The sequence below is a fragment of the Chenopodium quinoa genome, unplaced genomic scaffold (genome assembly GCF_001683475.1).
Source record: "Chenopodium quinoa cultivar QQ74 unplaced genomic scaffold, ASM168347v1, whole genome shotgun sequence".
Lineage (NCBI taxonomy): Eukaryota > Viridiplantae > Streptophyta > Magnoliopsida > Caryophyllales > Amaranthaceae > Chenopodium > Chenopodium quinoa.
The window spans coordinates 4,595,282-4,619,512 of NW_018743691.1; the positions used below are offsets into that span (position 1 = coordinate 4,595,282).

At 36.6% G+C, this 24,231-nt stretch overlaps 2 protein-coding genes across 3 annotated transcripts; one reads left to right on the forward strand and one right to left on the reverse strand.

Moving 5' to 3' along the window:
* Positions 1-4,531: 4,531 nt before the first annotated feature.
* LOC110683836 lies at positions 4,532-10,150 on the forward strand. The gene is made up of 8 exons (XM_021860249.1): positions 4,532-5,283; positions 5,673-5,832; positions 5,950-6,165; positions 6,247-7,745; positions 8,349-8,398; positions 8,945-9,048; positions 9,152-9,239; positions 9,566-10,150. Exons 4-8 carry the CDS (start codon positions 7,610-7,612, stop codon positions 9,896-9,898), a joined length of 711 nt encoding a protein of 236 aa, XP_021715941.1. The 5' UTR covers positions 4,532-5,283; positions 5,673-5,832; positions 5,950-6,165; positions 6,247-7,609; the 3' UTR covers positions 9,899-10,150.
* A 721-nt stretch (positions 10,151-10,871) lies between these two features.
* LOC110683837 (protein Dr1 homolog) lies at positions 10,872-14,284 on the reverse strand. 2 transcript variants are annotated; one of them, XM_021860251.1, is made up of 6 exons: positions 14,122-14,284; positions 13,598-13,668; positions 12,888-12,977; positions 12,562-12,632; positions 11,630-11,698; positions 10,872-11,516 (listed from the first exon to the last, which is right to left on the reverse strand). In XM_021860251.1, the coding sequence occupies exons 2-6, from the start codon at positions 13,653-13,655 to the stop codon at positions 11,346-11,348; spliced, it is 459 nt and encodes a 152-aa protein (XP_021715943.1). In that variant the 5' UTR covers positions 13,656-13,668; positions 14,122-14,284; the 3' UTR covers positions 10,872-11,345. The 2 variants fall into 2 exon arrangements, with proteins under 2 accessions (XP_021715943.1, XP_021715942.1); XM_021860250.1 differs by having other exon boundaries at positions 12,562-12,656; positions 14,122-14,278.
* Positions 14,285-24,231: the final 9,947 nt, after the last annotated feature.

Here is a 24,231-nt window from a genome sequence, read left to right on the forward strand (position 1 = left end):
GGAACTGAACTGAATTGAGCTGAAATGAATATTTTATGAGAGAGGGAAATTAAGAGCTGAACTGAACTGAACTGATTGGAGCTGAACTGAACTGAACTGAACTGATTGGAGCTGAACTGAACTGAAATTAAGTAACTGTGAACAGGCCTTATGTTGAATATAATGTCAGTTACGTGTGTATAAACCTTAGATCCACAATAATATTATTGTGGACCAGGTTCACGCAAGATTTGTTGCTTGTGTTATCCCTCACTCTCAATGCATAACTCCGTACATAATTTTTATGAATCTTATGATGTTTAACTTTCTTCCCCTAACTCTTTATTTGTGTAAAAAGATCTTGTAAGTGGTCGATTTATTTAAAAGGACATTTTAAGTGAAAATTTGTGAAAAAGACCTTTTTAAGTTGTATTATTATTATGAAGGGGTACTAAGCTGATTTTTCGAGTGGTCAATGGTGGAGCTTCGACATTGACTTTCATGTGGGAGACACGTGACTTTTTTTAAAAAGCCCACACGTTTTTCTTTTAGGAAGTATGAAAGGGGGAAAAATGAAAAGGTAGTTCGAAAAGGAGGGAATTTTGGGGGAAAAGGGAAAAAATGGGTGGGTATTTTTTAGAAGTCACTTGACCCCACATGAGAGTCAACGTCGGAGCTCCGGTGTTCACCACCCGAAAAACCCAGGCTAGTACCTTCTCACATCATAATACAACTTAGGGTGCGTTCTATTCACCTGATTTTTACTTACCTTAACTTATCTAAACTTATATAATCAACCCTTATTAGAACTTATTTTAGTCATAAATTAAACTTGGGTAGTCCTGATTAACTCTTATTACAACTTATCTGAATTTATTTTCCCTGAACTTATCTTATCTAAACTAATCTGAACTTATTAACCCTTATCTGAACTTATTAATCCTTATCTAAACTTATCAACCCAAAGATAAGTGAAAATAAGGTGAAATGAATATCGCCTTATAAGATTTTTTTTAAAATTGAGCACTCAAAAGTTCCTACACAAATCTTCCTTTTACTTTTCTAAATCTTTTGTCATGCGTTTACATGATTTTTGTTGTCATTTGGACTTTTACATGATTTTTATTGTCATTTGGACTTTTACATGATTTTTAATGAGCTAAAATTCATGATTTTTTATTGGGCTTTACTGCAACTTTTTGCCAAAATGTTTTTGGGGTCAAGTACTCAAGTATGAGCTCTAAAATAATATGTCATTTGATCTTAAGTTTTGTATGTAGGTAATTCCTTTCTTTTTTTTTTATTTTTTTTTATTTTTTTTTATAGTTATAGTATATATATAATTAGAATCTTGCTAACGAACGCCATTGGGACGTTGGATAATCATTTAAAATACTGCGTAAAATGATATTAATTTGGGAAAGCATGACAAAATCACGCGTTGATTGATGCAATTAATGTTCATTTTAATTTAATCTTTCTACTTTTAGGCTTTAGCTAGCTTATCCAACGCCCCTGGGGTGTTCGTTAGCTTTTACCATATAATTATTATATATATACATATATATATTTTTTTTATACATGTAATATTATTATCTAATATAAATAATTTGTTCTCTAACATATCTGTATAAAAAGTTGTGGCATGGTTAAGAATTCTGATTTTTTATTGAACAAGTATGGTTGGATCAAACACCTCTAACTTTAATTTTTTTTTTTTTATCTAACATCCACCATTAATGATGATTACGGTATTGAAGTTAATAAATATAGTTAAGGCCCTATTCTCAATTTAGTTTTTAATATTATGAATTGTAGCCTAAAATCAATCATATATAAGCTATAACCTCATGTTACAAGATAGAGAGTGAAAACATGAAACATATACATAAGATTAAAGGTGGGCATGCATCGTGTCGTGCCGTGCCTGGATGGGGCTCGTGCTGGGCCGTGCCGTGCCAAATTTTGGCACACCCCAGCCAACGGCACGGTCCACGTGTCTGGCGGACCGTGCCGTGCAAGGCTGCGGGCCAACCCGTAATTTTTTTTAATATATACTTCGTATGTATATATAAAAAAAAATCGATTTATAAAAACTTAAGTTTATATAAATAATTGTGTAGAATTGGTAATCATTTTAATACTAAAATATTTTTTTGTACCAATTTTCTTTTAGGCTTAGTTTGATACCAATAGACTTCTTTTTAGTACTAAGATACCAAGCTAATTTAGTACTAATAAATTTTACTATAATCCTTTTAGACACGCGTTACTTGAAACTGTGAACTTTTCCTCTAGGTGGGTTATAAGAGAAAGTTTTTGCCTCAATAGCTTGAGTTTTCTATGACTCTACTATTTAACGTTGTTATTAAATTACGCTTAGATGATATCATTAAGGCACCAAAATGCTTCTTCATTAGTACCTACAAGTTCAAAATTAGGAGTAGGATATAAGCTTCATTGGCATTAATAGCAATTCTATACTTCATATCATATTATCATCTTATTATAACATAATACAAGCAAATGTTATAATTTATTAAGTATCATTAAAATCTTAAGTTATTAGAGAATAGAGACATTCTTTGGGGTGTAAGGGAGCGGGGGATTCGATGCTCACTTTCTCTCATTTATGACAAATTGTGGTTGTATATAGGGACCACATACAACAATTGTATGTGTAGCCTTTAGAAATCAAGCCGAGTCGACTAATTGGGTCATTCATCTTACTTACTCGCAAATTCGCAATACCCAATAAAAGTTACAGTAAAATAAAATAACTTCCCCTCATTCCCACCCTTTTCCCATGCACCCTGTCTTTTCCCTGCATTACGTACTGCAAGCTTGAAGAGAAAGTAGCAGAAAAATACAGTGGCAGTATCAGAATTGCAGTAATAAAAAATGGTGGTTTTGCCAGATTATCCAAAATCCTTCAAATTAGACCGAAAATCCAAATTTGCTACCAAACTTAAACCCCTCATTTCTCATCAACTCAACCATATTTGCCCAGATTTTACAAATGAGAGCGATGACGTCCTTGCTGTAATCTCTCTACTCTTTTTCTTCCATTTTCCCCCATTTTTTTGTTGCTTTTTATATATTTGTTTTATTTATCTTTGTTTGCTTGAAATTGAACCTTAATAAGTTAAGATTATGGAGTTATTGCTATTAAACTAGTTATAATACGCATTAATGTAGTTGGAATTTGTGGGTTTTGTTCGCCATTTTATTTTGTGGGTTTTTGTTCGTCATTATAAATTTGTGGGTTTTGTTCTGCACAAAATTTCAGGAAATGGGTTTCATAAAAACTTCAATGGTGGTGAATTATTTGTACTAATTTTGATGATTATTAACTGAGGAAATTGTTAATCAATTGTTGTGTATCTTTGGTGTAGGAGCCCTAGTTGTTATTGAATAAGGTGAAGAAATTGTTTTATATAACTGCATTGTTCTTAAAATGTTGTGGGGTTGTAAATTTGTTGTTGGTTGCTTTTGGCAATTCTAGTTTGATGCTTACTTGGCATGATTTTGGGGTGAATCTAACGGATAGCCGGCGCTAATTACTTGCCAAACCCCATTATTAGTGCTGTGATAATAGTATTCATGGTCTCATGGTGAAGTTGTATGATAAGTTATTTATTTTGTGTGTGTATGGAACATGGAATGTTAGTATAGAGCCTGATTTCAAAAGGGTTTGTAAAAAGCAACTAGATGAACATATGTGAAGAATTTCCTGTTTAAGCTTGGATGCAACTGTACCAGGATGTTTTTTTCCGCGTTAAGTAACTATCCCAATCTAGGGTAAGCTGGTAGAAATGTTATATAGTCCAGGTTCATTGCTCATGCCACACACAAGAATTGATTAGCAGGGAGCACAAGTTCCAGATCATACTATAATAATTCATAAGTGAACATATATAGAATGCTGTTTGTGGTAAGATGCCTATTGCTGTTCAGCTGGCGAAATTTGACTTGTTATGACAAAAAAACACCCAGAAGTAACATGCCATATTAGTGTGGGCATCGTTGCATTGGTGTTCCTTGGACGAGTCATTGTTGCAAGTTCTAAAGTTTAGATTTACATGTATGGATTTTAAACTACAGGAGTTGAAAATGCTAAGTTTCAATTAGGGTGAAGGTCTCAAAAAAGAATTGTTTCATTACTAACTTTGGAAGCTGTTGCTTCAAACATTGGAAGCTGTTGATGATGAAAGTGAAATTATGTGATCTTCTCTATGTGCATGGAAACCTATCATCTTAAAAAAAAAAAAATTCCCCTTTAATAGAATATGCTAGTGATCAAGCTACAATGTTCCTTCAAAAAAAAAAAAAAAAAAACCTACAATGTAACAGAGAAACAAGCACAAATTTACCTGGCCTGGAGCTTCTTTGGGAAATTGGAACTTCCCTCTCAGTAATGTTGTACTATATTATTAAATATTATTAACTAATAAACAAATTTTAAGCTGTCAATTTTTTATTTATATACATTTTTTTTTATTTGAAAAGCTGTCAAATTGTCGGTCTCAAAAAGGAAGCAGTTTGGTGACTGGTATAGATTAAAGTAACTGGAGGGCTTCAATGTGAGATAAGTTACCATCTGACCAATCCTTGTCTGAGCCTTTACTACCCTAAATATCTTTAGCTTCTAGTTCCTGTTCAAGTGTTCAGTCTGCTGGATGATCTGTGTGTTCAGCTATACTTATGTTGAATTTGATACTCTGGAGTCTTTTACCTGATTTCCTTTCAAACCATGCTGTTTTGTTGTAAGGTGGCATCTCTTTGACTCATACCATAATGAAACATGCTATATGATCTATTAATGAAAACCAGGTAAAACTGGGTACTTGAACAGAGTTTTTTACCAAGTAGAGGTGTGTTTCAATAATTTTACATGAATTGCTTTTTGAATCTTGCTTTCCTCTAGAGTATGAAGTCACTTAGACCTATATCAAAATCATATACCAAGGGGTTTTGAACAGTTCATATCTGGTAATCTGGTATTATTGCTTTGAATGCTTGTAACTTGGTACAAAATTTTTCTGCATGTGAATGATCTGATAATGTGACTCTGTTCTTTCTTATCTAGTATTATGATTTCATTTTCATACCATCAGTGAGCTCATGTTTAACATTGGAGCTCACTGTGAATAGGTTTTCCGTTTTCATAACTTACTTTTTGCTTCCTTTCTTTTTTCTGCAGGAGTACATTACAGTTTTGGTATGTAATGGGAAAAACCAAAATCAGGCAAGAGACGATTTGCACGCGTTTCTTGGAAGGAGGACTGAGGAATTTGTATTTTGGTGAGTAATTCTTGATCTACTGATCAGCTGTTTTATCATTATTCAACAAACGCTTGTTTCTAAATCAATTGCTGTTCTCCTGGACTACTGCATTTAGGTGGGATAAACCTTGCAAAACATATAGTGTTAGATAGCATTCTTGAGCTACCTCACAGCAACTTGCCGACTGCAGCAATTGTTTAGTTACTGATACAAAACAAACATCTGTCACTGTTGCCTCCTGATAATTGTTTGTGACCAATAATATTGTTGTTAATGATATCCTTGCAGTATTTGAATAGTGAAACTCCAATGTAAATTTAGTGAGGATTCAGACATCTGAACTGTGTACTTGCTTCTTAATTCTATAGCCGAAATTCTCTTTTGATATTTCCGGCTCAATATTGTAGGCTATGGAAGTTTCTTCTGAAGAATGAGACTCAATTAACTGCTTCGGTATCATCAGATATGACTGTTGGCACTGTCCATAGTTTGTGTGATGTTGATAGAGACAAAGCTTGCGCAAACAGAACATTTAAAAGTTGTCCGAGTTATTCTGTCAATATGATGGTAATGGAACTTTTTGAACTAAACTTCTTTGTGCTAGAATCGTCTGTAATTCTTGTCAAAAAAACAGAATTGTCAGTAATTTTGTGGTGAAATTTTGAAAATTATTTTTATCGACAGGGTAAACATGATAAATATCATTCATCTGGGCAAGCCTGTAAATCGCCTGATATCGAACCACAAAAGGATTATCATCCTCCCCTAGCAAAAGAGTTGGCAAAAATTGCCATCCAGTCAAGTGACCTTCGAAACAAAGTTGCTAAGTTTGATTATTCGAAGAAGGTGCTGTCATCAGTTAGGAATTATCAGCTTGAAACAGTAAATGACTACGAAAAGGTAGACATAATGAGTGCTAAATTTGTTTGTTCGTGTGGGTATTGATATGCATTATATCTGATTTTTTAACTACTGATCCAGCATTCTAGGTGCACTGACTTGTTCCCTAAGGCTGCTTCTTTAGCAAGGAAAGATGTTGCTTTGAAACTCGATTATCTCCCTGCATCTGTAGCTAAGTCTACTCGAAGCTGTAAGCTGCCAGATAAGGAACCTGCTAGTTTATTGGGGAGGCCTCCTACTTCTTTACAAGAGAGGAATCCTGCTTCTAGAACACAGTTCTCTAATGTCAGTAAGCTTTCAGGTAATATAATTGCTTCCAAGAATTAGCCTTGTTCTTCATGAAGACTCATTCATTGAAATGCTGCTTGATATTATCATTGTAAACACCAGCATTACTTCTTTTTTTTTTTTTTGGGTGGCAGAGTGCCCACAAATGCGTAATGTGGGTAATGCCTTGAAAGGGAGCCTTACTCCAGTAATTTCATCCTCCAATATCAACCAGCCACGGAAAAGTGTTTGGGACAGATTGGGGAAGCCTCAACAGGATGCACTATCCAGAAGCCAGATTGTTGATTTTTGTGCAAGAGAAAAGGCTCATTGCAATAAAAACTGGACTGACCACCATTCTTCAATGACTCCAATTCCTTCTGAACAAACAGTTCAAGCTTCTCCCTTGCCTGCTCTGTCTAGAGGTCAAGGCAGCCGAAAATTGGGACAAGTACATCAGTCTTTCCGGGGAGGTGGCACTCACCAACTTGATGACACCATGAGACCAAAAATTGCCGTTAAGACAAATTTTGAGGTTCCATCTATTAGTAATATTGGAAGAAAAAGGCAGTTTGGTGAAATTAGTGGCCAAATAGATGCTGGTATGACAACAGAGAAGATAACAGAAAACCAATTTGAAAAGCCTTGGCAGTCCCGTAATATATCAGAAGTACCATTAGAGGGTTCTCAGTCTGTTGTCCCTGTATGTGGAACCTTCTCCCTTTTCCCCCTATCCCCTAGTCCACTCTCTCATCCTCACCATAATGAAATATTGAACTGGTTGGCCTGTATATCTTGAAACTTGTAAGGGCATGATACCTCTAATGCGGTTCATTTAAGTTGATTTCATTTCATAAGCAGTGAAGCCGGTTAATAATTGTCGTCTGATATCAAGTTATACTGCTCAGGAATCGAAGACTTAGTTTCTTAATTGTGGAAGGGACCTATGTTTTTTTTTTGTTTTTTTTTTTTTTTTTTTTTTTTTGTGGAAGGATCTTGCTGCTCATTTTTATCTAATGACCTAGAAGGTGCTTACTAATAAAAAGACTAGGTTTCATCTAAATAATTGTCGTCTCCTTTGAAATTGCTCTGTTTGTTACACCGCGCCATTGAGATATAATGAATGTGATAATATCCCTCTGCTTTGGCTTAGTGCTTCTTGCCTTATAGTACTAACATGCCCATGCATCCTATGCAGCAAGTGGATGATATGAAATTGCGTTTGCGTCAGATTGAGCTAGATATGGTTAAGCTACGAGAAAAGCAAGTATCATTGGAGAAAGATGGAAAGACCAACTTACTAACAAAATCTGGTAAATAGTGTTCCATTTGCTCATCTGATATCTTGATAATATTATAGTGCCATGCCTATTGTACAATCTGCCTACAACTTTTACATGTAATAAATTTTTAGCCTATGGATTTGTAATTAATTTTTTGAACATTTTAAACAAGTATGTGCTGGATTGCCGGATCTTTATTTGTTGATGGCCATATATTCACAAATGCCTAAACATTGTGCGTTACTGGGATATTAAAGAAATATGCTCTGAAATCTTATCTGTGCTGGATTGCCAGATCTTTATTTGTTGATGGCCATATATTCACAAATGCCTAAACATTGTGTGTTACTGGGATATTAAAGAAATATGCTCTGAAATCTTATCTTATTCATCAACATAAAAAACAAACAAACTAATTATTTTATGCTCTGCTATTTTTTTAACAAGTTTCAAGTTATTATGATTTTGTCTCACAGGTTCCTTCCCAAAGTAACTATCATCTCTTTCTTGTTTTTACAGCTATCTTGTACTCTTAATACTTAATTAGCTCAATGTTCTCCTCCCTGTGCTTCTCTCTTATATTCTGACAGAGGTTTGCCATTGCTTAAGTAAACTTGATCACTCCTTTTGCAGGTGTGATAAAGCCAACAGTGGATGAATCAAGAACAGTGCTCGTGACTAATGTAAAAGCCTAATGTGCTACAAAAAATTGCAATAAGTCCAATATGATTGATTTAACCTCATCTTTTCTACATTGCATGTATCTTCCACAGGAGGGAAATTCATATGTTAAGACTTTGCTTAGCATATCCGGCCTTAGAATAAATAAAGCTGACATGCATAGAAAGTGGTTTGCATAGAACATAATTGGAAATTGGCTGAGTGCTAAAGCAAAATATTTACATTTCATTTCTTACTTATGTTGAATGGAAGTTCTGGAGAATTGGTGTATTGATTTTTAACTTGAAAGTACAGAAACAGTATGGGAGCTTAAATACCCCCCCCCCCTCTTCCCCTTTACCTATCTAAAAAGAATATGAGTATAAAAAGTAGGCACTCATGCATATATGCACCAACCCTGAGAGCCATCTTATCATTTGCTTTGCTTTTAGAGAAAAGACAGATTTTGATTAATTGCCTGTTCAAAATATCATCTTTTCCTGAATTTGAACATATAAGTTGGGTAATGAGACTGATGACAAGTATGTTAATGACTAACAAATTTGTAGGTACATTTTGAGGCAACAAAAGAATCTTTATTGATGTACTTCTGGAAGTGTGGAGCTGTTGTAGACATCAAATTTGCTGATAATATGCCATCTGCACGAGAAAAGTAGATTTCATATCCTTATCTGTCTTTCATTTGTCAAAAAAAAAAAAAAAAAAATATATATATATATGGATATCTGATATTTGAGAAAAACTCCCATGTTTAGGTCTGCTTACATTACTTTCCAAAACAAGATGGCTGCTGATAAGGCTTTGAGATTCAGTGGGGCATCTTTTTATTCAAGAACCATTAAGGTAAATTTTCAGCTCTACTGATGCATTTTTTTAAAAATGATTCTTATAGCTGTTATTCTTATAGACTCAGTGGCTCAGTGCCTTATCGAGTTATCGTACACGTGTTTGTATAACACTGGAACAGCTTCTTTCAGTAAAGACTGGGTCAGGGAGAAAGGGGGGGGGGGGGTTGTAGTATGTACTGTGTAGTTCTCCATAGCAGAGATTGACTGTAAACTACAGTTCTTTGGTTCTCCGTTGGAAGTCGGGGCTGTTCTTCTACCTTAGTTCTGCCTTCAGCAACCAAGCATGATGTAATTAAAAAGTTATGGTGCTGAATTTTGTAGGTTTGTAGGACGGGGGAATTTCCCAGTACAGCCACAGCACCATCAGCTGAAATTTCTGGCAAGAAGATGCAAATTACTCCTTCAAAAAGCAACGTTAACCCTGAGGGGTTTTCTAATTCTGAATCTCATTCCAAGTGTCAGAATGAACCTTTTTCTTCAGCTCATTCAGAACCCTTGTCTTCTACCTTTGACGAAACAAAATCAGTTGCGGAATCTTCTTGTCAGCAAGGACCTTCAGCTGCTTCTTCCGTAGAGATGCCTGCAGAATCAGAGCAGCAGAATTTGGCGACTGAGACATGTACCTCACAGCCAGAGCATCTGTCTTTATCATGAAAGGCCTAAAAAGTGCTCTGATAGAACTGAAACTTACAATTTGAGATCAAATTTTACAAGGGTGAGTTGTGGATTATAGTTTTAACTTGGGATAGACAGCATATACCTTAAAACGAAGTATATAATAATTTCTGTAGGTAATTGTACAGAAAGTAAGAAAGAGCTTTGGCAATGTCATTCACCAGTTGAAAAGGACATGTTTGGATCCTGTAACGGATTTCTTAACTTTAAATACAACGAATTGCATGTGCATTGGTACAACACTTGTTTTTCTTTTCCTTAAAGCTACAGAGTGCAAATTATTACTTCGTATCTTTTTATACAAGTCATTCTTTAGTATTAATGCCTTTTGTCCGATTTTGGTAAATTTTTTAGGCGCCAAACCAAAATCAGATCATATTTCATGGCTAAACCTAATAAAATGATTAGGTGTACAAATATATACTTGTATCTTCTGAATTTCTGATGTCTTGGAGCTTAAAATCTGCCAGAAAAGAACAATAAAGTGAAGTGCACCAAATGTATTTACAAGTGTTTAAAAGGGATTGAAGACTTAAAACTGTTAATAGTAGCAAATTGGCCTTTTCATACTGAGTACGAGACTACTGACATCTATCCGCTTCAGTAAACAGCTGATAGCACTGCTAAGTGCTAACATATAAAAATAAGCTTAACCCTGTAAGCTTTATCACTACCTTGTCAGCAGTGTTTTCCAAACATGCCCAAAATCTGAGACATGGAGATGGTGATGAATACTCTACTGAGCTTGGCAAGCTGCGCTCTCCTGTTCAAGCTCTCAAAATTTTAATCAAAGTGTTACATATAAAAGCTCGACAGACATTTCCTGCTGTCACATTGCACATTTCTCTGATCCATGTTATGCCATCTACAGGCAGTCGGTAAATACATTTTGTTAGAATTAGAATAGCACAGACAAAATATATAACCCACTCAGGCACTAACAGTCACAGACTTGGCTTCAGAAATTTAGATGGCTTTCGGAAAGAAAAGTTTCAGTCAGTAATACATCCCGAGGAAAAAAAAACATTCACTGCATTCAAGATATTAGAAAATAAAATAAAATAAAGTTACACTACATGTTCGCTGGCTAAGCTATAGCCTGCAATACAACTGGTAATGACTAGAAAAGAGGGCTGTGTACTAGTCACACCCTTTACCAAGGAAAAACTAAAGGTAGAATTCTCCATTGATAGCAATATGTACCCTCTAAGAGCATCTCACTACCAAAGGTGAAATGCTCCCGCTAATTACATTCATTTATGAACAGGACAATTGGTGAGATACAAATTTATAAAGCTTTAAACACAGGCCAGAGCTCTTGCCTCACAGCTTTGTACAAGAAAATATGAGGTCAGATGCACAGAAGATGTTGATAGGTGCTTTTGCCTATGATTTAGAGAAAAACAAAGACCTAAGATCCTAAAAGTTAGCTCTCTGGGGTAGGGTCGGTATCTGATTTGGGAAGAGGTACATTCCCATTCATTCTTGCCCGAGCCTCCGCAAACATCCTCTGCTGCTCAGCAGCAGCTTCTTCCTCGGTCATCTCGGCAGCGTTGCCCCACTTACCACCACCACCACCACCTCGAACTCCATCTTGCTGAGAAAAATACAAACATCGATTATTCAAAAAATAGCTAGAGCAAATACTAAGCCTGATAGGCCACCAGGATCAGTGCAATCTTTAAAGTTAACTTGGAAAAGAAGAATCACCATTGTCTCCACTTTATGTTGTTCGTATGCAGCATAAACATCTTCAATGTACTCCCCAAAACCAAGAACCTGAATGATAAACATGATGAAACCATGATCTGTCTAAACTCAGAACGAATAAAATAGTAAGACAAGAAAAAATCAATAAAAGAACAAATACAAATCATTAAGGTGACACAATCAGTTCAAAACACAAATCAGCTTCCAGATATCAGAACAGGCAGAATAGATATTAATGAAAAGCAATGTAGATGTAACTTTATCAACATAAAGAGGGGGGCCAAAGGCAATAACATTAGATGCTAAAAATTATTTTGCTCCCAACCCTCTCTACATGAGTCAACAAGATTGGAAAGAGACCGATAGAACTAAGAATTTGTGCCCAAAGAGCCCACTACAACACAAAAGAACTGCAACCTAAGGGAAAGAAACTGATCCAAACTTCTTTCAACTTAAGAAAGATTGAGAATCTTTCCAGAAATCCAGGAGATTGCCACAAAATTTCCCCTGGTGAAGGCCTACAATGACGGCTACAACCGAATTGATAAGGCAAAACGCCATTAGGAGGTAGCATCTTTGTACAAGCTATGTACACTACAAAATTCTCACATCTACTTGTTACAAGCTACCAGAGTTGTCTCACTAAATCACTAGTCACTATCAAAACAATCATGGCCAACCTGCCAAGCTTCTATACCTGCCCAGAGTATTGCAGTATCTATTCACCTATCCCATTAATCATCTATTTTAACTTCAAAACTGTAAAAGGTCAAAGAAATTCATCAACAATCTTGTGTCCTTGACTCCCCAAAATAACAAGGAAAACCAATTCAACTTATAGATACCACACAGGACACCAATCATACAAAAAAGAGACCTTTAGTATATTTCAAGGAGAGAGACAGATGGTTTAGAATTTATAACAAAAATACCTCCAAAGCCTTCAGTACATGCTCAGGTGCAATTGTTCGTTTTTCTTCTCTGTTGCAAACGTCATTTGATTCTGATGAAACAAGATTTATAAACTCTGAAAGAATGAGATTCTGTCAGTATAAAAAGCAACTAAAACCACAGAAAATACCTTAGATACTGCAAATGAAGGGGCTTCACTCCACAAATAAACAGTAAAATGCAATTTGGAAGCATGGTATCCAACACCAACTAGCAGAAACATAAACAAAATAAAAATAACCACACAAATAAGGCCTTTTGATATAACTAAAAGTATTAAATTTGAAGAAGAAAATCATATACTCACCAACACAACATTCAATTAATAGATCTTGAGCATCTCTAGCCACACGAACATCTGGGGGCAACATCTCCTTTATTATTTTAGTCATTGTAGCTGGAAACAAGTAACAACATGTATTGAAAACTCAATCAAGTCACAGAATATAATGACTATTGACTAATTCTATTCAAAACCATGGTAATTAAAGTTTAAAATCTTTTGGAATTAAGTCACAAAGCTAGCTGCATACTAAAAATTTAAGTAACAATTAAGCTTTAAGACATACTTTGATGCTACCATAATTCCATAACGAATGTATAATCAGAAATAAGACATTTGGGAAAAAAAAAAATGGCAGTGCATAGCATTTCCTGAAACCACAAGGCCCCTACTTATGATTTTCAAATCCCAAATAGTCACGAAAATGCTTTAGTCTGTTAATATGCTTATATGCATGCTTGAAAATGCAGTGCAATCAAGAACAAGAGGAAAGAGATAACACCTAATCAACTTTATACAGGCCTTATTAATCCAACACATTACGCCAAGCATTTAGCTCAATGAAGGAATGTTAGAACAATTGCATCATACAATTGAACCGAACAAAACAATATTACTCCGTATAACACTATCGTTATAACACTATCCAATGATCTTACATGTTAGCTCGAGAATACTTTAAAGAAAATCAAGAGTAGGAAATTCAAGTTATTTATCAAGGGTGGCAGAATTACCTTTAGGGAGTGAAGCATCTTCTTTTGCCTTCCCAACTATGTCCATTGGCTCCATCATACAAATACACGGCCTACAAGTAGAAGCACATACACATCATACTCGCCGTCATCCCGACACATCGTAACTAACAAATTAGCATCAACACAACAACAACAACAACAACAATAACAAAGCCTTAATCCCAATATGATTTGGGGTCGGCTAACATGAATCGTCATAAGGAACCGTATGATAATAGAAATTTTAGAATCTCCTTCAAAGTGTTTAAAGATAGCAATAATCCGCCTTTTCTCGTAATATCTTTCAACCCTCACATCAGTCAGATCAAACTAGGCTAATCCTAATTCACATAAAATATCGTACTCAAAGAATTGCTAGATTCTATTTAATCAAAACCAGTTTCAGATAATAAATGAGAAAAATTGCAAATTGGAAGTAACCTCTTCGAAAATAAACCCTAAATCAAATTAATTCTGAAAAAACAAAACAAATCACAATCAAATTAGGTATATAGAAAACTAACCAGAAAGATCGTAAAAGAGGTGGAGAGTTGAACCGATGAGAGGCGCCGGAGAAGAGGGGAGAAAGAGGGAAAGTCACCGGAGAACGGTGGAGTTTGGCGGAGATTTTAGGGTTTCAGAAATTTGCGAAAATTTGGGGGACTTTTAAACTATGCAGTTTTAATTAATTTTTAGAAAATAATTTTTTAAAAAAAATTTAAAAAGAATTAGAATTGGCAAAAGTGGTGTTGTTTTGTGGATTTTTTACGAAACTAAGCCTTATCAGTAAACTATTTACGAATATAGACGCGTGGCCAAACTATTTACGAAATTGAGCTTTCTGAGGTAAAACGCTGCCTCGGTCAGCGTTTTTCCTCATTTTTATTTATTTAATTTGTTTTGAATTATGTATTTTGTGAAATACAAAATAAAAAATAAAAAAAAACTGAAATACACAAAAACGCTGCCTCAGTCAGCGTTTTTGTGTTAGGCTATAACAGGCCTTAAAACGCTGACTGAGGCAGCGTTTCATTAATACTAGAAACACGCTGCCTCAGTCAGCGGTTTTGCCTGGTATATTCTTCCAGGCAGACGCAACGCATTCACTCTTCCTCAAAACTAAAAACTCAAACTCACTCTTCCTCACGCAACGCATTCACTCTTCCTCAAAGCTCTGCCGCCGCCGCCTGCTGCCTGCCACCGTCGCCGCCGCCTACTGCCTGCTGCCGCCGCGCCTCTCCTCTTCTTTATAATCACATTTTTGGTACTTCTCACTTATTTGTTTTTAAAATTTTAAAACCTAGGTTAGTTTGATAATTATATAGTACATTGTTTTAATTTGATAATGTTGTTGATTATTCTAAGTTATTTTGATGTAAATTGATAATTATGTTGATAATTCTAAGTTAGTTTGTTGTAATTTGATAATAGTTTAGTATAAAAGCCCTAAATTGATGTTAGTTTAGTAAGAAAGTTTATGATGAAATTGTGGAAATGTTTGGTAAAAATGTTGAAAATGTTGATGAAATTGTTGATATTGTTGATGAAATTGTTGTTTTAATTTGATAAAATAGCCTACATTGTCGTTTAATTACGAAAATTATGTTATGTAGAATACGTTGGTTGTTAGTGTGAATATGTTCGTTGTGTACTTTGTTTTGGTTGTTATGTGAATTGGAACAATGATGGTTAATTATGTTTGTAGTGTGAATTTCTTGGTTGTTATTGTGCGAATTGGTGGAGATTGCATGCAATTAAGATGTGTTTTTGGTTGTTGTATAGAATATGGCTGCACAAAACGCAGCTTTGTTATGCCGATGGGGGGGTGAATTTGTGTCTGATGGACCGAATGTCCAGTATAGTGGTGGAAATATGGAACCATTGCCACTTGGACCAGACATGACTTTCAACGATATGATGAACGAGGTTCATAGCATTATTGGCTTAAACCGAATGAATGTACAACTTAACATTCAAATGAGGTTTGAGACTAATAATGTGGTTCAAGTGTTACCTTGTTCTAACGATAAACATTTGAAAGCTTTGAGGAGCGTTGTTTTAATGAGGGGTTATCCACATGAGATATATGTAGAAATAGTGTCTACGTGTACGCAACAAAGTACTCGACCAGATCAACAAGCTACCTATTTTTTCGGTTACACAGAGTCCTTCCGAATGCCCTCACAAGACATTCCATCAACTGAATATGGGATGGGGTCCTTCAGTAGACTGCTTCATGACGATCGGTTCCAGATGCCGTTGAGTTCACATATAGCTTCACCTGTATATGGTGGAACATCTACGACAATGTTTGGCCAATCTGGGCCTTCGACATCGAACACAGTTATATCTTCTCCCATGCAACTCCAAAGTTATTCACCTACGCAGCATGATGATCATACATCACCGTCTCAACCATTGGTGAATCATCTTGAAAATCTACAACATATGGTGAATAACGAGTTGTCTCTGTATGATGCGCTCCGGGAAACAAATGATGAGGCTGAGAGCGAAGAGGAGGAACCAATTCTGGATAACATGGATGTTGATTCTACAGACATGGAAGGTGGGGAGGCCATGGTTAGAACTCCTATTCCTTGGTTAAGTCAAGTAAATGAGAATTATGAGGTTGATCAATATTGGGCCGAATCAGGTAGTCATACAACATTTGTGATCGGGGGGGAGTTTGAGAAGGGTATGTTCTTTGAATCTAAGAAACTGCTTCAGGAAATGGTGAAGAAGTATTCTATACAAAGGAACCAATTCTACACCACAGTGACCTCGAATGAGAAGGTCCTTCATCTGCGGTGCAAGAAGAATTGTGGTTGGTCGCTACGAGGCACCAAAAAAAGTGAGCACTCAGATACCTTTACCATAGTCACATACAAAGGCCCGCACCGGGACACATGTGTCACTGAAGTGTTATCTACAGATCATGCACACTTGGATTCATCCATAATTTCCGATTTTGTGAAGTCTTTTGTGCAGAAAGATCCATGCTTGAAAGTTGAATTTATACAGGAACTCATATCCAAGCATTTTCAGTTCGACGTTACTTATCGAAGAGCATGGTATGCTAGGGAGAAAGCCATAGCTGAAGTATTTGGAGATTGGGAGAGTTCTTATAGCCGACTTCCGCACTTCATGGAAGCACTCAAACAGTCAAACCCGGGAACCGTTGTTGTATGGAAACACAAAGCTCTGGTAGACGATGTTTATTACAGCAACATGGAAGTGTTTGAACGAGTATTTTGGGCCTTCGGCCCTTGTGTTGAAGGTTTTAAACATTGTATGTCTGTCATCTGTATCGATGGGACGCATTTGTACGGGAAATTTAAAGGAACATTGTTGGTTCCTACAAGTGTGGATGCAAACTTCCAAGTATTTCCGCTTGCATTTGCGTTAGTCGAAGGGGAAAACATTTCCAGCTGGTCTTGGTTTTTGGGCTGCATTCGGGTTCATGTCACTCAACGGGATGGCCTCTGTGTTATATCTGATCGACATGCTGGGATCATTGCAGCAATGAATGACCCTAACGTTGGATTCACCGAGCCGCGAGCCTATCACAGGTTTTGTGTTCGGCACTTGGCTTCTAACTTGAAGACTCACGTGCGAAGAAACGACATGAGAGATATGTTCAAGGCTGCTGCGTACCAAAGGCAGGAAAGAAAACTGGTAGCTGATATGAGTTTGATCGGTCAGGCGTGTACCAAGGCCATACAGTATATTGTCCAAGTGCCCTTGCCTATGTGGTCTTTGTTTCACGATGCTGGTCGCAGATATGGGATATGTACTACGAACTTCTCAGAAACATTTAACAATGTGTTGAAGGGTGCTCGATTTCTACCTATCATGTCCCTTGTTGAATTAACATTCCACAGAGTCAATAAGTATTTCACTGATAGAAGGGAATTAGATCTGAACAGGGACTTGCATACTCCCCCAAAGTCACATCCATTATGGAGAAAAACATTGCAAAGACTAGATATCACAAAGTGGAAGCGTATAACCGTCGACTGCATATATATCAAGTTGAAACAAAGAGGGGAGATAGAATTGGTAGAAAAGGAGGCCATAGACATACTATTAACTTTCAGTTAAGAACGTGCACATGCAATAAACCACGGATCTTCCACCTCCCATGTTCTCATGTTCTAGCAGTTTGTGTGAAGTATTCGATATCAGAGCGGCCATGGGTGGACCGGGTACTGCAATCAGAGGCCTACGCAAACACATACGCTCCCCAATTCTGGCCTATCCCTTGTGAGACGACATGGAGAGAGAATGGAGGGCCTAAACTCATTCCCGACAACAGCATGGTACGAGGACAAGGTCGCCCTAAGTCAAGACGCATACGCAATGAAATGGATGAGACCAACCGTCCCGCGAGCAAATGCGGCCTCTGTCACCAGCAGGGTCACAACAAGAGATCGTGTCCCTCTAGATCGACCGGGCACTAATTTTTTTATTTTTTCTGTTATCTAGAGTGATGTAGTAGAATAGTACGGTGATTGTATTTCTACATTTCAAATGATTGTAACAGTTGGATTTTTAGATTGAAGTATGAGATTTGAAATTCTGTATTTTGTTATCGCTTATATGTAATTTTTACTTTATAATTGTTGGATTATAACTGTTTATGAACAGATACCATGGACATCCGAGATAGGACACCCGAGATGGGAGTCCGGTGTCTGGATCTGCGTTGGCCGATCCCCCAGGTTATGTAGCTCAGGTTCTCGGGGTTCAGCCAGGACCGGACGATATCAGGGGCAGCGGATTGAGGACCGGCTGGATACGCGACACTTTTCGTGTGTTGCCTGATGGTGCTGATGAGGCCACTATTGCGAGACATGCTCGAGCGTACCTTTTTCTACTCATCTCGGGTGTGTTTTTCGGTGGCAAGAGTGGCAGCCATTTACAGATCATTTATCTGCAGCTGGTAGACCACGACTGGGAGCATATTCGTGGCTACAGCTGGGGCAGTGCTTGTCTGGCGATGTTGTATTGCCATTTGTGTAGAGCATCCCGCCGGGGTTCTCGTGAGATCAGCGGACCGTTATTTTTGCTTCAGGTAACCTACCTATCTGTTAACAAATTAATTCGGAAAGTTCTTACTTAGTTTACAATTAACCTAGTTTTGTGTGTTTAATGTCCAGTATTGGTCTTGGGAGCACATCCATGTAGGCAGGCCAGGTAGGCCTGCTATACATCGTCAGGGACAGCAGGATCAGGACCAGCAGTATGAGCGGTACATTCCTCCACCACGGCCTTCCGCTGACGAGGCGTACGCTTGCAGATGGGCGGTCCCTAAGCTGACATATGCGCATGCGGCGAGGGGCCTGCCGTACTACCGAGACGCCCTTGATCGACTGACCGAGGATCAGGTGAAATCTTTAATTTGTTTATGAAATTGTTATTTATTATGTATACTCTTAACATATTTAATATGCACTAACCTGTTTATTATGTTACTTTTTATGTGTTATCGCAGATGACATGGGACCCGTATGAAGCTGATTTAGTTGCTGCCATGCCTCCACATCTGCTAGATCATCTGGCGGACGGAGCATGCCAGTACATTGACTTGTGGCATCGACGGTTGGAGTTCGTCGTCACTGGTGACCCCATCCACGGCGTTATGGATCCATACATGGAGTGGTACATGCGGATTACACGGCGTTTCATCAACCCCAGCTACACACCGCCATCCGCACATTACCATCCATCCTTTGACGTGATCAGGGGATATGTAAGTGTATTTGATTAACTTATCTTTATCAATTTTAAATTTGTATATCATTCAACTAACTCATCCTTAATTACTGTAGGCGTTGGATATGACGGCGATGGTTGACGCACTGTCGGACGTCCTTCCAGGCATACCTGAGCCGCCCAGAGCACAGGTCGAGCGGGTGCGAGATATGGGCATGGCTACCTTGCAGAGATATGGTCACGCCTATCTCGTCCACCCCCGGGACGATCATGGCGGCCACTCTAGGCACTCACAGTTCGAGGCTGGCCAGAGTAGCTGTGGGGGTGATCCTTCGTCATTCACGGGCGCAGAGGAGTACGACATTCGCAGTTCCGCGCCCCTACGTCATCCTGATGACCCATCTTCTAGCCAGCTGACTCCGCCAGTACGCCCGAACCCATTTACCACGGTCCGTCACTACAACCGTCGTCAAAGGCCGAGAGTGGACATACAGGATAGAGAGCCGTTACACCAAATTGATGAGTCAGAATAGGATAGAATTATTTGATTTATTTGCTGTAATGACCTTCTCTAGTTTGTTGTACATAGCACTTACATTACATTATTATTTTAATAATTATTTGAATGAAATTATGTCTTGTTTGAATTTCAAATTCCTTATTTGTCCACGTTTGACTCATTTCGTTCAAAATAAATTGTGGATGCGGAGGTGGTGGATGTGGAGGAGGATGGGTGGTGGAGGTGGTGGATGTGGTGGATGTGGTGGATGTGGAGGAGGAAGGTGGTGGAGGTGTTGGAGGATGTGGAGGAGGAGGGTGATGGTGGTGGTGGATGTGGAGGAGGAGGGTGGTGGATGTGGTGGATTTGGAGGAGGAGGGTGATGGTGGTGGTGGTGGATGTGGAGGAGGAGGGTGGTGGTGGTGGTGGATGTGGAGGAGGAGGGTGGTGGTGGTGGTGGTGGATGTGGAGGAGGAGGGTGATGGTGGTGGTGGATGTGGAGGAGGAGGGTGGTGGTGGTGGTGGATGTGGAGGAGGAGGGTGGTGGTGGTGGTGGATGTGGATGTGGAGGAGGAGGGTGGTGGAGGATGTGGAGGAGGAGGGTGGTGGTGTTGGTGGATGTGGAAGGGGGCTGCACTGGCTGCTGTTGGGGGCCTGCTGTTGCTGCCTTCAGCCAACAGACAAAACGCTGACTGAGGCAGCGTTTTATGCTTAGGTGTAAAACGCTGACTCAGTCAGCGTTTTTCTCTGTTATGGATACAAGAAAAGTCAGCGTTTTTACTGTATTTCCATTTTTTTTTTTAAATTTGTATTTTACATAATACGAAATTTTATAAAAAAAATAATAACCAAAGGTAAAACGCTGACCGAGGCAGCGTTTTATCAGAAGCTCAGTTTCGTAAATAGTTTGGCCACGCGTCTAGATTGGTAAATTATTTGCCAATTAAGCTTACTTTTGTAAAAAATCCTTGTTTTGTTTGGTCAAAATATAATTATAGTGGCTCTGTTATGATTGTTTTAAGATTGGGATAAGGACAGTTAATTAAAAGAGGTGCAAACGTCCATATTATTAAATTAAACTTGTTCTATACGGTTCTCGAGTTCTAGTGCCTCAACAGTGAACACTTATCACTTTTTAAGTACTTCACTAGTGTGTGGAATCAGATGATACTTTGAATAATTTCGTTTTTGTATTAGACGTGTTAATAATTTTTTTACATGGTAAATTTGAAAATAATGACAACAATTACTCATTTTGGTTTTTTTTTTTGTTTTATATTACATTATAATACTAGGTTAAATCCCGTGCCATGCACGGTCATAATTAAACTTTACAACAAAATTTATAAAGAATGGTGTTAATTCAACAAATTTATCCAAAAAAATATATGTAACAAAATAATAGTCTCTAATTAAAAATATTGATGGTCAAAGTTGTGTCTCAACAAATATGCAAATCCAACCATAACTTATAAAAAAACGGAGGAGTATAATATAATAAAATGATTTTGTTAAGTTGTTCTTATAAACGTTTATATTTTTAAGATTTATACAAATTATCCTACCAATATTATTATTCCTATTTTTAATTAAAATAAATTTTAAGTCGGAGGAAAAAAAATTATAATAATATTATGATAATCTTGGATGATGATATATGTCAATACCTTAATTTTAAACTATGTTAATATATTTGTAACTAAAAAATTTATAGTATATAAAATATATGTTGAAAAATAAAAATAAAAAATAAATTAATTGAGTATGATTGGATTAAATGTGTTGTCAAAATGGAAATAAGTATTATGGTAGGTTATAAAATGAAAGTCATTAAAACTTGGCAAAAAAAAAAAAGGCGGGAAATTATTTTATAACATCGTGACAAGTGTCACTTTAGGTTCGCTTTTATTATAGGTTAATTGACTTGTACTATATGTAACGAAGGTAGTATTTAATATTTATACATAAATTTTGGTATGGTTTGGCTTTCTTTTGAAAAATCGAATTTAAAACGGCATGATTTGGTTCAATTTCAATTATAATATGGTCGATGTGGTTTGAAAAATCCAAATTAATGTGGTTTGGTTTTGGTTTAGGCTATAAACGATACCGTAAACCGAACTTTATGTTATATTTTCTTCTTAAAGGTACTGATTTTACTAAACGAAAATTAATTTTACAAAACTGAACTTATTTTTACCGAACTGAAATTAATTTTAATTAATACGGAGTATAAACTATTCTATTAACTATTACTAAAACAGAAATCTGCTGACATCGTCTTCTCGCTCAAATGTATATGTGTCACTTTCTCATGAATTTTTTTCCCGCCAAATGCACTTATGATATCATATATATTTTGTTTTTATTTTTTTTTGAATTGGTTATTTTTTTTATTTTTAATCATTTTCATTTCAATCTTTTGACTGTGTCAATAAACAGATAAATTTTATTTTTGGTTGGAATAAATAAATTGCTATATAGTAGGGATGGCAATGGATTTGGACCCGACCGGATCCGTGGATCCAGATCCGTTTTTCACGGACCTGGGACTTCAAATTTTGGACCCGACGGATCCGGGTCCTACTGACAAAAAAGGACTAGACCCGGATCTAGATCCGTGGACTCTTTTTTTATTTTTCCTATTAAAAAAATTAAAATTGTTTGTATCTTTATTAAAAATGTTGATAATGTTAGTAATGTTAAAAATTAACCCTTTCAAGAGATGAATTTTGGATGCTCATATTATATACATCATCGTTGTTTTTTCACTAGCTCATATGTAACATCGTATTTTTGTTGTTGATTATTATTTTAATTCAAAATATGAGGGTATAAGTTGGTTAATTTGGGGTTGAACTTAATAACCAACAACGTAAGTTTGAAATAAATTTTTTGCCGAACATTACATTTATTGCAAAAAATTAGGCAAAATATATTGGACCCGTTTTGGACCCGGATCCGTTGGTCCCGAGGATCTTCATTTTCTAGACCCAACGGATCCGGGTCGGATCTGGATCCTATATACAAAAACGGACATAGGATCTGGATCCGAGTCCATCCGGACCCGATCCAGATTCGACCCGCTGTCATCCCTACTATCTAGAAATTGGCTTTCATTTTTATATTTTGTTACTCATGTTATTTATGACGATAGCTTCATATCTTTTATGATTTAATTTATATGTATATAAAATAAAATAAATAATAGAAATAAGCTATTTTATTTCAATAATTTTTGTAATCCGTGCATCGCACGGGTCTAATCTTGTTTAATTCTAGCTAAGATGGAAATGCATGTGGTTTTTATTCAATACGGTTTAGGTTTCAAATCTCTTTGCATGAATTTTTAATTTAATTTGGATAATTGAATGATGATGTGGCATGATGGTAGAGGTTATTGAATGATGATGTGGCGTAATACGGGTGTAAGAAGGGGTACACGTGGGCACGTGGCACATACACAATTTTATAAACGCCTTTTTTAATATATAGTATAGATACTCCTTTCATATTTTATTATTTGTATTTTTTTTTATTTTTCTTTTGCCATTTGTATTTTACACTTGCTCAGGGGCAAAACTAATGCGGTTTAAAACTAAGCCAAACCAAATGAGAAATGTGGTGCAGATTTTTTTTTTTCATATCGTTTGGTGCGATTTGAGGCATTCCAAAATCGAATTAATATGGCTTGTTTTCGGTTTTGAGATTGAAAAACCAAAAGCCGAAATCCAAACCGAATTACGGCCCATATACAAATTTATATCATAGCCTTATACTAATTTCTATCCTACATATACGCCAAAATTGGGTTTCATTTATTTCCGAGAATGTCAATTAATGTGGGCGATGTTGGAGTGAATGATTAGTTAAATGGAGCAAACAAGAAGAGGATGAAAAATTTTGGTATGGTTTGGTTTTCTTTTGAAAATCGAATTTAAAATGGTGTGGTTTGGTTCAATTTCTATTATAATATGGTGCGATGTGGTTTGAAAAATCCAAAAACCAAATTAATGTGGTTTGGTTTTGGTTTAGGCTATAAACGACACCGTAAACTGAACTTATGTTATATTTTCTTTTTTTTTTTTGACGGAATATTTTCTTCTTAAAGGTATTGATTTTACTAAACGAAAATTATTTTTACAAAACTGAACTTATTTTTACCGAAATGAAATTAATTTTAATTAATATGGATTATTAATTTTTGTAAGGTGAACTGAACAGGACTCTAAAGATTATAAACAACGATCCAGCCCAAAATTAAGGCGAGATTTGGCCTGCTACTTTTTACGGTTTAGTCATGACCTGCCCGGCCCAAATTTTTGATCACCTCACTATGAATTATGGAGATTCGGTTTCTCTTACTCAACAAGACTTCTAGAGCGCAACGGGCAATAAGTTACCAAACAACCAACTAGTC

Excerpts from the sequence above, each read along its gene's own strand:
- LOC110683837 (XM_021860250.1), bottom strand. The coding sequence starts at position 13,655 with ATGATGGAGCCAATGGACATAGTTGGGAAGGCAAAAGAAGATGCTTCA. Across the intron at positions 12,657-12,887 it reads ATTAATTGAATGTTGTGTTG|AGTTTATAAATCTTGTTTCA; the intron begins GTGAGTATATGA and ends TCATTCTTTCAG. Across the intron at positions 11,517-11,629 it reads AACATAAAGTGGAGACAATG|CAAGATGGAGTTCGAGGTGG; the intron begins GTGATTCTTCTT and ends TATTTTTCTCAG.
- LOC110683836 (XM_021860249.1), top strand. The coding sequence starts at position 7,610 with ATGCCCATGCATCCTATGCAGCAAGTGGATGATATGAAATTGCGTTTG. Across the intron at positions 7,746-8,348 it reads CAACTTACTAACAAAATCTG|GTGTGATAAAGCCAACAGTG; the intron begins GTAAATAGTGTT and ends CTCCTTTTGCAG. Across the intron at positions 9,240-9,565 it reads TTTATTCAAGAACCATTAAG|GTTTGTAGGACGGGGGAATT; the intron begins GTAAATTTTCAG and ends TGAATTTTGTAG.